This window comes from Xiphophorus couchianus, chromosome 6, assembly GCF_001444195.1.
Source record: "Xiphophorus couchianus chromosome 6, X_couchianus-1.0, whole genome shotgun sequence".
Lineage (NCBI taxonomy): Eukaryota > Metazoa > Chordata > Actinopteri > Cyprinodontiformes > Poeciliidae > Xiphophorus > Xiphophorus couchianus.
In genome coordinates, this window is record NC_040233.1 from 24,026,121 (window position 1) to 24,042,220 (window position 16,100).

The window sequence follows — 16,100 nt, forward strand, 5'->3', positions numbered from 1 at the left end:
CTAAAAAACGGCAAAGTGCTTAAAAAACAACAAGATGTTCTTTGGCAATAATTATTTGGTGTCTGGAAAATTAGATATTTTAAAACCTCCCAATTGTTAAGTCAATCAGTGGGCATTGATTGTGACTTAATCTTATGCAATATTATAAATACATTGAAAAAATGCTAATAAACAAATAACTAAATCCTATTTCTATAATACAATAAACATTTTATTCCCTAAAATGCAATAACAGCATTCCTTTAGTGAATAATTGACCATTTGTAGCAAAGGATGCATCTGCAGTGAAAAAACACTTTCAGTGTCGTGAAAATCTCTTCTGCTTGATTTATCAATACAGTGCAGAGCTGATCAGTTGATTTTTTTTTTTTAAATGAATCGACTAATAATTGGATAAAAGTTGCACAATAGGAGAAGTTAAAACCAGGCCGTTTGAGGAGTTTTGGTGTATGTCATGCATGTAATTTTTTTTTTGTACGGTTTTGGCTTAATTGTTACTTTCAATATATTGTTTTCTAGAAATTGGTATATTTAGAATCTGTAAGCTATTAATAAATTACCTAATTAATCACCATTAATCCTATTAATTGTTTCAACCCTTATTCTTGTTAGACTTGAGATCGAGGTCCCATCTTTCTCTTGCAGGGTTGTGACCATCGCGTGCTTCAGTGTGTAGTTTTACCTGCTGTTGACTCTCAAAACAAAACTTTGTTGGCATTTAGATTAACTAGAGTTCACAGCCGGATTCCTAGAAGGAATTTTTTATTGCTATTAGCAGATATGCCCAAACCTTTTCTGTTGTTACAGCAAAGTGAGACGAAACAGGAAGATTTGTTCCACTTCTACTTTTTATAGGTCTATGTTTGAGTAAAATGAACATTGTTCCTTTATTCTCTGAAACTTCAAGCAAAATCTTTGCATTTATTTGCAGAAAATGAGAAATGGAAAAGATGCAGCTTTCAGACCTAAAATAATGCAACGAAAACGAGTTAATATTCACTTAGAAACATCAACACTATTGTTTTAACTCAGGAAGAGTTCAGAAATCAATATTTGGTGGAATAACAATGATGTTTTCAATGTGGTTCAGTGCGGTTTTCTAGAGCTGTAGTTCCTGAACTGAATCCTGTCTGTTGAGCCGTCAGGGATGATCAAGTCCTGAGCATCAACGGCTTACAGAGGCTTCAGCCTTCACACTGACTGCTTTAAAGTACTAATCTGGCTGCAGCCGGTATCAAAGTGGGTGTTTTCTTCCTTTAGCGAAACCCTCGCAACCTAAGGGTGGAAAATCAGTCTAAATAACTCAGCGCCTGTTCAAACTTTTCTCTGGGCTCTGAGCCAGCTTTGTTAAGATCTTCCTGTTCTGAAAAAAGGTCACCCTCTGTCCTGGAATCGTATTTATTCAGCCTCGGTTGTCTTTCTGTGGAAGTGAAGTCTAAACGTTAGTCCATGATGACAGATCAGATCATGACCAGGGAAAATGTGGACATACTCTGACCTCTTCTCTTTTTTTTGTGTAGCCAGGCTAACTTTTTTACCATCTTTGTGTCATAGTAACTCTGGTTTATGGATTTGATGCGATTGACGACTTTGAAGGTGTGGACTTGACTCATGAACTCGATGTCTTTGGAGTTTCCCACTCTGGTTCACCAGAAATTAGCATGAACTGGTAAAATATATAAAAACAAACATCCAGTTTTCCTGGATTTCTATCTGAACAAAGATTTTCCAGACTGCATTGCAGATTGAATGAAATATCCTTAGTTTGAAGCAATCTAAGCAAAATTTGAGTAATCTTATTGTGATTTCCCTCCCCGATGCCTAAGATTTTATCTTCACTTGGGATTTAACAGCAATATTCTGTTCATAAACGACACAATATTGTAACTTTGCATGACTAAATGTTTAAAAATGTTGCAGAACAGATCTTCCCGTTTTCTCACTTTGTTGCAGCAGCAGGAAAACTTCCTCCAAGGGATCTATTTTAAGAGTTAGCTGCAGGTAAAGCTGCAATGGTGGCTTAAGAAAGAAGGATGAGATGCAGTTCTCCAGTCTAATCGGAATCAGTAAATAGAAGGGAACTCAAATGAAGAGATGAAAATAAAATATTTGACTATGAAATGTAAAAACTGGTTGCAAATGATTATTTTTTCTTATTTAAACCATTCTCTGATATAAAGTAGAAATTAAACATATATCAGAAAGACACACAAACAACAACAATATCTTAGCGCTGTCAAACACTCCTCAGTGTGGCGCTGCTCTCTCTTGTTAAGAAATAATGATTATTTTGGTGCTTAATACAGCTAATATACGACATGTGTAAAGGTATAGCCAACACTTTTATTTGGAACAGTTTTCTGTTGAGCATGTGGGAGCTGACAATAGCAGACATTTAAACAAGCAGGGCTTTTTTCCTCCCCCGCTGAAGACAGAGTAATAAATTTACATTCCGATAGGGGGCAAGAGACTTCTTGGCGCCTCTCCCCGTACCAGACGGAGATGAACGCGAAGTGGTCCGCCCTTTTACTTAGACAAAAACCAGACACCTTTGCCATAATGAGGGGAGTTTCCAAGTTTTTCTGAGTCCCTGAGGGAGTTTCTAATTGGTCAAAGAACGGAACGCCTTGACTGCATATATTAAATAGGGAAACACCTATTTGGTATAAAAATTACGTACACGGAGCACGCCGAGAGAGAGAGCGGCCGCTATTTTTGCCTTTTTTTGTCTTTGTGTTTTGTGTTCGTTTGTCTTCCCCTTGTGTGTCTTTATTCTTATGAGAAAAATGCATATCTCTGTTCCTCTGCAGCTTTGTTGTTCATTGCTTTGTATGAGATTAAACTATGTGATCTGTGACGTCAACACGCTTTGTTGTTGTTTCGTTTTAGCAGGACGCCGCCACTCGCCAAGGACTCGGGAGAGAAAAGAGGAAAGAGCCAAAACTTTTTGTCCAAAGCTAGCATTAAATGATCCTCTTTTTTTTACACTCTCTCACCACTTTACTCTCTGGTTCACTGTAGCTAGCACAGCATGATGTGAATGCTAAGCTAACCAAAAAAACGGTTTTTCAGCAACGATAAGTTGTTTCTCTGCGATTAACACATTTAGCAGTAAGTACATGAGATTGATTGACGACACTAAGACCCGCCTCATGGCTCTGATTGGTTGTTTTTGTGCATTTCTTTAGACATCAATAGCAGCTCAGCGAGGAGGTGGAGTAGATCGATCTTTTCACAGATTATCGGTCTCATATTACGCTGTCTTGACATGGTGACAGTTTTAACAAATACGTAAAAAACAGATTTAAAAAAAATAAACGTTACACACTGCCCCTTTAAAAGTTCTCCCCTCCTAAAGGTTCACAAAATGTTGCTTCCCCCCCCTTACTTTTTCCTTACTTTTGTTTTCTTTTAATTGATTTTACTTCAACAACTGTCTCAGTTTCATTTCACTCACTTGCACAGAAGTTGTAGTTTAATTTTTTAAAACTGCAATGCTTGCTTCTTTGTTTCAGACCCCCCAGATCCCATCATCTCCAGTTCTCCCAGTAACTGGCAGGTTGGTTTGCAGAAAGCCGAGCTGGTGTGCGAAGGCAGAGGAAACCCAACACCCCAGAACATCATCTGGACTTGGTACCATCATCATATCACACAAACCTACATTTTACCTCTGCCAATTACATGTTAATTTAGCACACTGCAGTGCTAAATTGCTCTTTACGTGCTGCTGGAATGTGACTGAAAACAATTATATGTTACACACTGGTACAAAACAAAGCGGTTGCACTCAAGTTTAAAGTGGGGTGACTATTTCTGCTTGATTCACTGCGGAAATCAAAAGCCATGGTGTCGAGTTGCGAAACATGAAGTGAGACTTTCTGGGGCAAGAGACTTTTTCACACGAGGGATGGAACCAGCGACGAGTGGAAGAGCAGGAGACGCAAACTAAGCACTTAATCACAGAGCGATGCTTTAAATATCACTCTAATGTCTGGTGAAAACACAGGGTCTGTGCTTTAATTAGAGACACCGTACCAGCCATTACATCTCTGCATGTGCACAGTCGAATGCAGGGTGGAAAATCTTTAAACAGGAGACGATCTTTAGATATTAAAAAAGAATGACATAATCGGATTCAAACGTCCCAACTTGCCCATCAGTAATCAGATCTAAAAATATGATCAGTCTTCTTACATAACCAGTGCAGAGAGAGGTCTGCCAAACTCCACCCTTAACATTTAATCCGATCTGTTTCAAGAAGAAAATATGCAGTTGTTTATGAGGAAGTTGGTCTAAAATGAGAGGATAATGTTAAAGTTTATGCAATATTGAACTTGCACATCCTGCTTTCTATTTAAAATGAGTACATTTATCCGAAAAGGGGCAGCTTAAAGTCGTATTAGGTATAAAGCTTACAATTCTATATTTTTAAACCTGTTGCTGAAGGAAAGATTGCAGCCTGTCAGCTTTTCTGACTCATCTTAGCTTCGATTAAGTACGATTTTTGTGCATTACTCACTGCAGTAATTTTTATAGGTAACTATTTTTTTTTTAAATCTTAGGCTTCATTTTGTGGAGCAGATTTTACAAGCTTGAGAAACCTTATCTTGAAACCTATTGCACTTCAGAAATTAGAAAGTGAAAATGTTCCAGTCAAGATCTGAGTGATTTAAGATTTGACATTTGCAGATGTTGCAATGTTGTTTACATAAGAATTGGGATTATATCCCAGGTACGTTTCTCTACATTGATGTTGTTTTTGTGTTTTTATCCTGCAACTTAAAGTTGAAAATTTTGACACTCATTAAACACACATTTTTCTAAATGATGGAGAAAATAATGTAACTAATCAATTTTGCTTTTAATTTCCTAAATACACAATATCCCTGTTTCAGGAGCATAAACTTGTTTATTTACAAATTAAAAAAAGTAATAAAAAAAAAAGTGGAACTTACATTTGTAATTTTCTTAATTAGCTCAATTTAATATGAAACACATAAAAGCATATAAAACATGGAAATATTTAAGACTTTTTAAGACTAAGAAATGAAATTTATGAATTCAATAATTTTGTAACCCTGCAGAAATCCTGATATTTCAACATAAACAAAGCGTTTATAAATTAGCATCAATATGCTGCTCCAACAGAGTTGGATAGCTAAAAATACTCACTGTTGTTGCTACAACTCATCCCCTAAAACACACAAAGCTTTTAAATGTCCTTTACATATATTTGACTCAACACATACAGCTTCACTCTCTGATCAATTCATTTCTTTCCTCCTTCTGATGATTTTTTTTCATGCTGTGCTGTTAGCTGAAGTGCTAAGCTAACGCTACTCTCTGTTTTCAGTTAACTGTGAGAACAAAATATACAAAGAAAGTTGTCCTCCTGCTTCATACTCTTAACCATTTTCTTTTACATGCCAGTTAGTGAACATAAACAGACACAGAGCTGCAGCAGCCAACACAGTATTTCTTTCACTGAGAACTTTGTTAGGGTAAAACCCATTTACTTTGTTTAGCTACTTCAACAAAATTACTCACTGAAACTCTGTGTCATCCAGCTAGCTTTCATCTACATGGTCATTCATCTCTCTGGTTACTGGAGTACTACATTTATCTAATCCTGCAGCTGACTAACTTAGGCTCTTTGTTTAGCAGATGCTATTTATGTCTCCACTCTTTCGTTTTGGAATGAGGAAAACGTTTGGTCTTTTTCTTTCTTTCACAATCCTTTGGATTCACAGAAATTTTCTCTAACTTATGGGTTAATGTGTTTTTTTATTTTTTATTGTGACATACAATCAGATGAGCTTCGTGACATCTGGACTAGAGCCAGGTTTGGTTCTGTAGCCAAAAAAATAATTAAATTACAAAATCAAACTCAGAGAAAAATGCCCAAGCATTTTATTTTAAAATGTCCCATGTGAGATGGCTCCATGTTGGGCCCAAAAGATGAACTATGAGTTCAGAATTGTTAAATATTTGAGTTTACATATTAATATTAAATATTAAAACATGCATTCTTTACACAACATTCAAACTTTAGGGGCCCATAAGCCCTATTTAAAGCCCAGCCAAAGTTGTCACTGTAATGGTTTTTCTGAACAAAACTGCTTTGGGTTTCTTAAGAAATGCTTTAAGAACACAAAAATGGTTTGGGATTTTCACAAGACCTTCAAAAACATCTGTGAAGGCATCTAGTGTCAGACTGGTGGAGAAACGGGGGCATTCCAGAGAGACGTCACCCCACAGACCGTCAGGATTGAATGGTGTACATACGTCAAATGTACGCCATTTCCAAACTGGTCACACTGTAAAACCACAATTTTGATCTGTTTTTTGATTATAATTGTCTGTAAATTGATGAAACCAATTTTTAAAAGAACCTGAAAGATTCAGGTAGCTGCTACAGTCTCTTTTTTTCAATGGGAAAATCTTTATAAAGATTGAAAAACCCTGCCTAATTTGTAAACTCAATAAAATAATGTTTATGGTTTATAACTGTTATTTTGTAAGCTGCAGGCACATAAATATGCTGTAATTTTACAAGATTTGCTGCACAGACTGCAGAAAGTAGACCGATATGTGTAAGGAGTTGACTTTATTGGCAGAATCAACTCTGGATATTCCTAAATTAATGATAATAAATAATCATTTGTTATTATATTAATTTATATACACACTGTAACTTCTGGTATCATAACTTTAAAGTGAAACCACTGCAAAGTAAAACAATATTTGGAAAATGTTTTGTCAAACTTGGTTGTCTGGCTTTGCAGGTCTGCAGTGTAGCACCACAGTTTCCTCTCTCCTTCTTTTTTTTGTGTTGCTTCACATTTTTGCTCTTTACAAAAACACTTTAGTTACACAGATTCCAAAACTTTGACTGGAGTGTTTTTATTTTGTGTCTTTAAAAATCTAACTTTAATAAAAGTTGTTGAGGCAGTAAAATGCTTAAAAAATGTGCATGTTGCACATGAGATTTCACATGTGCAAAACATCCATCTATTCATTTCCTACATCGGCTTAATCCTTGCAGGGGTCAATTAGCGATTTGTTTCTCCATCACACAGGTGGAGAATCATTCCTACACGTATAAGAGTTATTTAGAATGACAATTTACCCTAATACACAAGGCATAGAACTATGCAAGGAGAGCAAATCATAAAAAACAAAACAAAATATGCAAGTATATAATATGTACATTTCACAAAAAGAGGCTACAGTCAAGTTTTAATCCAGTATCTCGTTGTTGCATGTTTAAGAACTGAGTTATTGAATGGCTTGTAGAAGCATGAAGTGACTTGTAACCCAGAAAGTGCAACAGCTTCACAGTTTCTGACCCTTACTGTGAATTTGCTGGTGTAAATGCTACGTGTCTTGCAGTAATGCTCCATTGACCGCTTGGTTTCACTTGCGGCTGTGCACAATAAGAAACTCCGACCGCGGTAGTACTGATGTGGTGATAACTCGCTGTCAAAGATGAATTTTGTGAGTCCAGATGCCAGATTAGGATCTTTTTAGCTGCTGACTGTAGAGTATTCATCAGATAAAATATTCCTGTGTGACTTTGTCATAAAAAGGTGGTCAGGGAAGCTAGGTGGGGCTCTGAGGTGCGAAACATGAGCCTGCTCCAGTTTTAGCGGGGGGGGAAAGCAGTGGTTAAATAGCCACTGCAGCTCAGGGAAACCAACTCAGCAACCTGAACCGTCTCAGTGGACCTGATCAGAAACTGGCGCTCCATTATGTGACTGTGATGCCTCTTCAGCTGCACGTTATCCAATCTGCATGCACCAACTGAGGCTGGTCTTTATTTAGTCTGTTTGGATGACTGGGCTGCAGGTTTTGGTTCAGGTGCATGTAAAACAATAGTTTAGGGGTGACCTGATGGTAATCTATTGTGTTTATTTGGAATTATTTCTTCCGTGACATAAACCAACTATTGTTGCGTTTTAAGCTGTTACTCAACAAAGGCCTAAAACTGGAACGCATGTTTACCCTCTGCCTTCTTTTTCATTTTCCATTTGCTAAAGCGAGTCACACCTTTGTTGTTTCACGTCGTGACTGAAGCATTCTGTGTGGTTCAAATTGGCTTGACATTTTCTTATTATTATTGTTATCATCAGGAGAGGAGGAGCTTTGCCAGATGGGGTGTCTGTGGATGGAGAAAAGCTCGTTTTCGGACGGCCCGTCCAGTTGAATGACAGTGGGACTTATGAGTGCACGGTCAAGAACGCTGTGGGATCTGGAAAAACAGAGTTTACATTGGTTATATCAGGTAAGATCTGGGAATCTCTCTGCATTGCACCACATAAAAAGACAACAAAATTAGACAGTTTTCTCCTGCCGTAGACCTGTGAGTTTGCTGCCCCCTTGTGGTGAATCTATGGTATCTACAGATATAGTTGCATAAGATGTAAAGTATTAAATGTGTTTTTTCAACTTTACAGAAAAGTACATACAAGATTGCAATATATTCAGACAAAACTTTGCCAATACATCGGAAAGAATTAAAACAAGGTTTTCAATTCATTTGTCACAAATAAAAATCTGAAAAGTGTGGCATGTATTTGTATTCAAGTTTTTTTTAAATTCTGATACCTGTTAATGAAATCAAGTGCAATCAATTGGCTTCAGAAATCTCCAAATTACTAAACTTTACTTTAAATTTTGTGTGAATTTTACTATTTGTTGAAGGTGTCTGAGGTTTATTAGAGAACATAAGTGAATAAAAATCATCATGAAATTAAGATAACACATCAGACAGGCCAGGAAGAAAATTTAGGAGAGGTACAAGGTTATATTCAGGTTATATATCTGACCAAGCAAAATAAAAAAAGAAGGAAGTGTAACATGATCACTTAATATTTGGATTAGGTTTTTTTTTTGGAGGATAAATGAACTGCAGTCACAGCAGAAAGTAGTTCATATTTTCAGCACTGTGAATGACTGAGCAGCTGAAGCATGATACCATTTGGCGTTACATAGCTAAAGCAGGTAAAACCCGCAACATCAGCAGCTGCGCTTCCGTTACAAATGTGCACAAAACTTTGTCAGTATTTTAATAATGTAAAAAAAAAAAATCAAACACACAATTTTGCAATTACAGTGTTTAATTTAAATAAGAAACACAATTAAAATCACATGTGAATGACTGTATCCACATAAGACATTAATAAAATCCAGCCCCATCATCCTCCTACCACTTCCTGTCGATTTCTTTTTCATGGTTTGCACCAGTAGCAACATCTGGTTGTTGGTCATGTGACTTGTGTGCAAAATAAAACCAATTTGAAAAAAAAAACAACTCATAAAATACTGCAAAATCCAAAATCTTCCTAGCAAAAAAGTTGAGGGAAAATGGCAGCAGGGGGAAAGATGGTTGGAGCTAAAAAAATGTGGCAAAACCTGTCATGATCTAGTGGGTTAAAGGCTTTTGACAAACTTATAAGAAGTGAAGCATGTTAATCCAAGTCATTCAAGACCAACAAAACCATTTAAAACAGTAATGTTATTTAATGCCAAATGAATGTAATGTAATGAAACCAAATGAATGAGGAGACAGAATGTTATTCCAGTAAAAAAAATATTATTTTAATTGATTATTCATAAACTACTCAAACATTTCAGGTTGGTTGTAGAGGTTAGGAATGGGGAAATAGTTATTTAACAGATTGAGAATAATTTCGTACCTTTTGGTACGAAATTATTTTTGTTAAAAATATGACACTGATTTGTCTTTAATATGTACAGTTTTTCAGAGAAACGTTAATCAGTAGCCTGTTTTAAATTTGAATTTATTGTTTGTCACTGTACACATGTACAATATTAAATCAGTTAAATGTATATATACTGTATATGTATATACACACACCAATAAAACTGGTACAGGTGAGAGTTCAGGGTGCTAACTGCATTAACTTTCTCCTGACAGGGCCGCCGCTTCCGCCGCTGCCAAACCTGCTGCTGATTATCGTTAGCGCCGTGGCCGGCGCTTTGGTTCTGCTGCTGGTCATTGTGTTCCTGGTCGTCAAACGCCGCCATCTGAGAAAAACCAAAAAGCTGAAGATGGAGCTCCAGGAAACAAAGTGAGCTGTGCCAGGTTTTCTTTAACAGTGAGAAACTAAATGAGGCTTTCACTTAAAGCTCAAGCGATGATGACAGATTAGCTGTTTGGTTTAGAGTGCTTAACTTGTCACATTCTCAGACACGTTTTGTTCAATAAATCCTCTAAATAGGCTTGTTTTGTTTTTTTCTAGGGAGGAAATTAACAGTCTCTCAAGACAAGCCTCCTTCAGGAGACTGAACTCAGCCGGCTCAATTTCACGAATTCAGGTATAAAAAAACCACCTGATACCTCGGAGATCAGAGACAAACCTCAGGTTGGCACTCTGGTCCGGTTTGGGTGGAGCTGTGGAAGTCCGCAATTGCAGTTTGCTGCAGCTTCAAACAAATCAGACTGATGGAGTTCTGCTGTACATGAAACTCAGAGTGAATTACTTTATTTTTCTGCACTTATGTTCACTAATTTTTAAATATATTAAATATTCTCTCCATATTTTGCAGCCTGAAGATTATGCCTTACTCAGAGTAGACAGCCGCACTAAATACAGCGAAGTGTCTCTGGTGAGTTTGAAAAAGTTGTGATTGGATGAAAAGGAGGTAAATCATTGCAGTAGCAGGATTCAAAAAGATGTTATATATTAGTTTCCAATAGACTAGTTACGTTTTAGAGCATGAAATGAGAATGAAATGATTTGTAAATCACTTAACAGTTGCACTTCACAGCAAATGCAAAGACAAGCACGCATAGATATTCCAAAAGGAGAAAGAAAAGAATCTAAAAATCTCTTTAAGATAGAGAAAAATCATAAAATTATTTTTAAAAAATGCTAATTCAGAAGTATAATTCCACTGGAAGATTTTTTTCACTTATAAAATGGGAAAATGTCTTGTTTTAAATGAAAACAAAATCTGCCATTGGAACTAGAACTTTTTAATCAATATTTTTAATCAATATTAAAGAATTATTGATGTAAAACAAACCCCTATATCGTGCTGAAAAGTTATTTGTAGATTAGTTTTATCTTAATTTACTTGTAGAAAGACATTTGTGCTACAACGTAGACCAAAAATACTTGGTAAGATTCTGTGTTTTTGTAGTGCAACAGCATCATGAATACAGTAAATCAACCTGAAACATAATAGTGGGAATATTTAAAGTAGATTTTTAACCATTTATAAATATGCGCTATATTTGTGTTGGTCTAATTTACTAAATTTTTATAAAATACATTAAAATTTGTGGCTTTAACATGACAAAATGCCAAGCTTACGACAAATGAATACTTCTCCAGGTTGCTGGATGTTTATTAAAACTTCCACCTCCCTGTTTTGCAGGAGCCCCCCCACTACCAGGGCAGCCAGTCCACTCTGGGTGGGAGGTGGGGGCCCACAGGAGAGGTACCACGGGATGAATACGGGCGTCCCGTCGTCTGGACCGAGGACAGAGAGTGCCTGAGAGCCGCAGAGATGAACAGGGAGAAGGAGGAGCGCAGGAAACGGGTGGAGTCGTTTGTGAAGAACAGCAACATGTCGCTGGTATGCGTCAGCTGATTAGGCGTGATGTAGTTTTGTCTGTAATGTGATGGTTGGTTTATGTTTTCAATTTGGTTTGATAGAGATGGAGGAGAAACACAGAAACAAACAAAAACTGGTAGTCAGCTTCTTTTTTTATTGCTGTGGAGGAAACTGAGACCACTTTTCTTTGTAGGAGAAATTAAATTGAACTACAGCGCAGTTTTCAAGTCTCTTTAGGTCAAACTTTCACTATGTAAGCGACAATGTGCTTTTGATTTTTTCTTTTTTTGCGACATTTTAAAAGCTTGCTCAATATTTGAGTGGCAATTCAATAGAAACATAGCTGTTTCTCATCTGTTTTTTCATTTCTTCATCTCTGGGCATGATGGTGTTGCTTTTTGAGATCTTTAGCCTACTTCATGTTGCCCGACGGTGTCTATTTAAGTCTAATTACACTGGTCAGGCAGGAATCAGGCGTTGTCTGTGACTGAATCGAAAAATGTGGCGAATCACAGTTAATTAATTAACAATGAGAACAACTAAAAGCAGACGAAACTAGAACTGCAAGCAGTTATAACGGGTTCCTCGCCCGATCCGGCAGGTCCCCTCACCAGTGCGCTGCGCCCTTGTGCGTTTCCCGTCGACCTTGGTGTCACTCTGCGCACGTCGACCGAGTCGGCAATTTTTCAGGACGGTTTTTGATCGTGTAGAATAGTCCTGAAAACAAATGTACTGTTGCACCCAATGTGAGCCAGAATCCTTTACTGATCTTCACAGATCAAGCTAAGCTGTGTCTTTTCATCACTTCCTTTAAGCAGAAGAAATAATAGAAGAAGTATTGGAGCAAATTTAACTTGTTTTGCCTTTTCCTTCAGGATTCAGGCCTTCCTTCCTCGCTGGTTCCCCTGAAGGTCCAGCAGGACAACGGTAACGGCCATAAAGAGCCTGACTTGTGTCACCTACAGGAAGACGACTCGTCCCCAGGCGACGACTCGGTCGTTGAATCCTCCACAACGGAGGAACACGAGGAAGACGAAGGAAGAAGACGGCATTATCTTCAGGGAACTCTCAGTAAAATGTTTTATGAAAGCAATGGGGTCCTCAGGCCCAGAGAGAATCCCAACGCCATTCTCCTGCCTTGCCAAAATTATTGCAACCCACAACTTATCTAAACCTCTGACTTTCTTCCATAATTGGAAATGAGAAAAGCCTGTCAGCATTTCTGCTCTGACAGAGACTTTTATTTTGAAAAAACAAAGTATTCAATTACTATGGACAGAACACCAACAAAGACAATTTGTTTTTTGACTTCTATTCTTACTTCATAATAACAGGAACCTTTTTAAACATTTTTGGGATATTTTTGTGCCATTTGCTAAAAGAGGAGAACTTGCTCGACTCTGGAATCGTTGAATCTTGTATGATTTACAGAGACTTCACTGACTGGAGACTTTTCCTCTAACTAAACATCAGGTCATCTGAATGAGGACTCTCACTGTCATCAAGAAATCTTACAAACTTCAAACTGGCTTTACATTACAAACTTGAACTGGATTATTCTACAGAGATAAAAGATTATTAAAACGGATTTATTATATGTTTACTGACACATTGTACTCTACACTCTGCATCAATGAACATGTTACAGTGCATGGTTTTCCCTAGAAGACATGCTAATCCCAGTGGTAGGGGCACTAGAGCAGTCCATCAAAAGCCCGTCGTGTTTTGTGTTAAAAGAATTTGTAATTACAAACATTTTGAAGTCCTGAGTGGGCATCATAATTTTAAAATAATAGCATGAGGCCAACTGGTAGGTGTAGGAACGGCACAATTGGTGCGCACTGTTGTGGGAAAAAATATTATTTCCAAGCACTGTCCAGGTGAAATCACTCAATCAGGTTTATTCATATATTATGCACAATACAGAGAGCTTGTAGGACAATCAGTAATGAAGCAGGTCTGGATGATCTTATTGTATTTTTTCCATCACAGAACCATCTGGGGTCCAGTTCAATGCGCCAGCTATAAACCTAGCTTGATTTGTCTATGGTGTCAATGTAACTTGTACATAAAAACTGTATTTAAAATAAACAAACCACACTTAGCCTGGTGGCGGCAAGTTAAGCCTGGTGGCCTGCCAGGCTTATAATACACCAGGGAAAACCTAGGAGTGTTTGAAATGTAATATTAGTGTGTATTTCTAATAAGAACTAACTTTGTCATCAGTGGTAGTTTATGTGAGCTAAATGGCTCTCTGTCCAGGGCGTCATGCCACCAATGGGCAGCACCGACACTCCAGAGAGGGTAAAGAAACAGTTATGCCAGTTTTACCTCCAACAAGTTTTCTATTGGTTATTTTCATGTTTAGTAAATGGGAACTGGGCTCCTTCCTATGTTTTACACAATGAAGGCACTGCAGTCAAAATGGCCGTGCACAAGAAGTGGTTGATTAAATGGCTTAAAGTTAAAGAGTTTATTAAATTATTCATCAAAGAAGCTGGAATATTTAATTTGCTCTGATCTAGAATCTGAACTGTGTTAGTGGCCAAACTTGAGCTGGGTTATCTTTGCAGATTAAAGATTTGCTAAAACACCATTTTAGGTTTATTATTTTGTTCCACTATGCGAAAATGCTGAAAAATTTGCGATTTCTTATACTTTTTATAAGTAAAATGATTTTTCGCCACTCATTGACTGGTTGAATGTGTCCTACCAGGGCCCACCAGGCTGAAAATCAATAAGAACTTAAAAACTATTACATTTAGCTAGGGTTAAATCTATTATTTACTTAAATCTTTGAAAATAATACTAAATAATAGGTGGAATTAATGTAAAAACATTTAATAAAGTAATTTTAACAGCAGTTGGAGTAATTATTGCTTTTCTGTTTCAAACTAAAACAGAGACAATGTTTTACGTTTTTGAGTAAATACTCAGATATGATAATCTCATGCTGGACCAAACCTATAGAGGAGTTTACTATATTTAGTCTTACATAAACTATGTTTTTCAATGTATATATTTTTGCTAGATTTACATGTTGTTTATTGTTTTTCTACGGGTCAGACGGGTTTTGCAGCTCGACAAATTTTACTCATTAAAATGTCTCTCTTGATGCATTTTCCCCTGCAGAATAAAAGCAGTGTTACTCACTTTATTATCTATGGCCATATTGTTATGGCTCATGGGTGTGGCTACATGTGAAACATCAACAGCTGCCTGCAGGAACTAATGGATAAAGGGAGGAACTGTGATAAAAATGGACACATTGGAAGAAAAATGGCTAAAATATGGATTTTATTAGACAAAATTGGACTGTAAATTATCACTGATGAGCAGTTGGATGAACTGGACATTTTATTTTGTATGAAGAAACTCTGTTGAACATATTGAATATTGTTTGTATATGTGTTCTATTGTAAGGAAGTCAAATGTAAATAACTGAGATTTTATTATTAAAATTACAGCGTATGGGATTTTAAAAGCAGTCATTGAGAGGTTGTTAAGGTTTATTGTGGTTCTGACTTTTATGTATTAATGTTTTCTTTTTCCAGTGATGGGAAAATGAAGCTGTTGGTATAAAGGGACGATGAGAAACATGAAGATACACCCAGGAGGCAAAAGTTATTGTTTCGCCCAGGAGATTATATGCTTGGCTGCGGGTTGGGCTGGGAATAAATCAGGAATAAAGCAGTGAAGGTGAACCAGAACAGCTGTTTAGCTGGGTGTAAAATGATAAATAGATGAGTTTCTAAATTCCAAGCCCATTACCTTTATAGTAATGGGCTTGGCTTAATTAGACAAAGCTGAAAACTCAGATCAATCCTGCACAAGAGAAAAATAATATAAACCTTATTAAGAAGCCTTTTCCTGTGACGACATGGGCTAAAATGTCTCAATTAATTTAAAAGAAACATTGTGCCAGTCCATGCAAATTTGTTTTGAACGACAGCCTCAACTTATTGATGAAGCTTTACTATGAGGCAAAATTCAGGCCATAAAGTTTAACAAGAAAAAAAAATTTGACATTGAAAATAAAGACTTGAAACTGACAAAAAGAAATCAGAAACTGAAAACAACCCATTAAATACAAAAAGTAGTTTTAAACATTGTTTTCAGCTTCATATCGTTTTTCAACTTCAAAAGATTTTTTTTGCAGTTTCCAAATTTTTATTTTCAATTTCAAATTATATTTCTTCAGTTTTAAATCAGTTTTTTTTTCCAGATTCAATTTTTCTGTTTCAAAATTTTCAGTCTATTTTTTTCTTCATTTGAACAAACTTTATGGCTTCAATTTACCCCCATACATTTCTAGTTTTATGGTGAATTTCTGGTCTTATTCAGGATAACATTTCAGGAAACCCTGAAACCTGACTGGCCAGTGAATTGATCAGCGCAACACTGATTATTTCCAAATACATTTACTGATTAATATAAGAAATACCTTAACAACCAATAGACCTTAACCTGCAAAACAGTTTTTTAAATTGTTCAAGAAGGGAAAGTGACTAGAA

General features: G+C 36.6%; 1 protein-coding gene across 4 annotated transcripts in view; it reads left to right on the plus strand.

The window, feature by feature from the left end:
* nectin4b (nectin cell adhesion molecule 4b) overlaps positions 1–15,073 on the plus strand; it is a 29,589-nt gene extending 14,516 nt beyond the window's left edge. For 2 of the 4 annotated variants that reach the window (XM_028021169.1, XM_028021170.1), the window contains exons 5-11: positions 3,516–3,633; positions 8,133–8,284; positions 9,941–10,094; positions 10,266–10,341; positions 10,573–10,632; positions 11,407–11,607; positions 12,462–15,073. In XM_028021169.1, coding sequence (XP_027876970.1) covers positions 3,516–3,633; positions 8,133–8,284; positions 9,941–10,094; positions 10,266–10,341; positions 10,573–10,632; positions 11,407–11,607; positions 12,462–12,758 — 1,058 coding nt within the window. In that variant the 3' untranslated portion in view covers positions 12,759–15,073. The remainder of the gene's footprint in view (positions 1–3,515; positions 3,634–8,132; positions 8,285–9,940; positions 10,095–10,265; positions 10,342–10,572; positions 10,633–11,406; positions 11,608–12,461) is intronic. The other 2 variants (XM_028021172.1, XM_028021171.1) reach the window with 2 other exon arrangements.
* Positions 15,074–16,100: the final 1,027 nt, after the last annotated feature.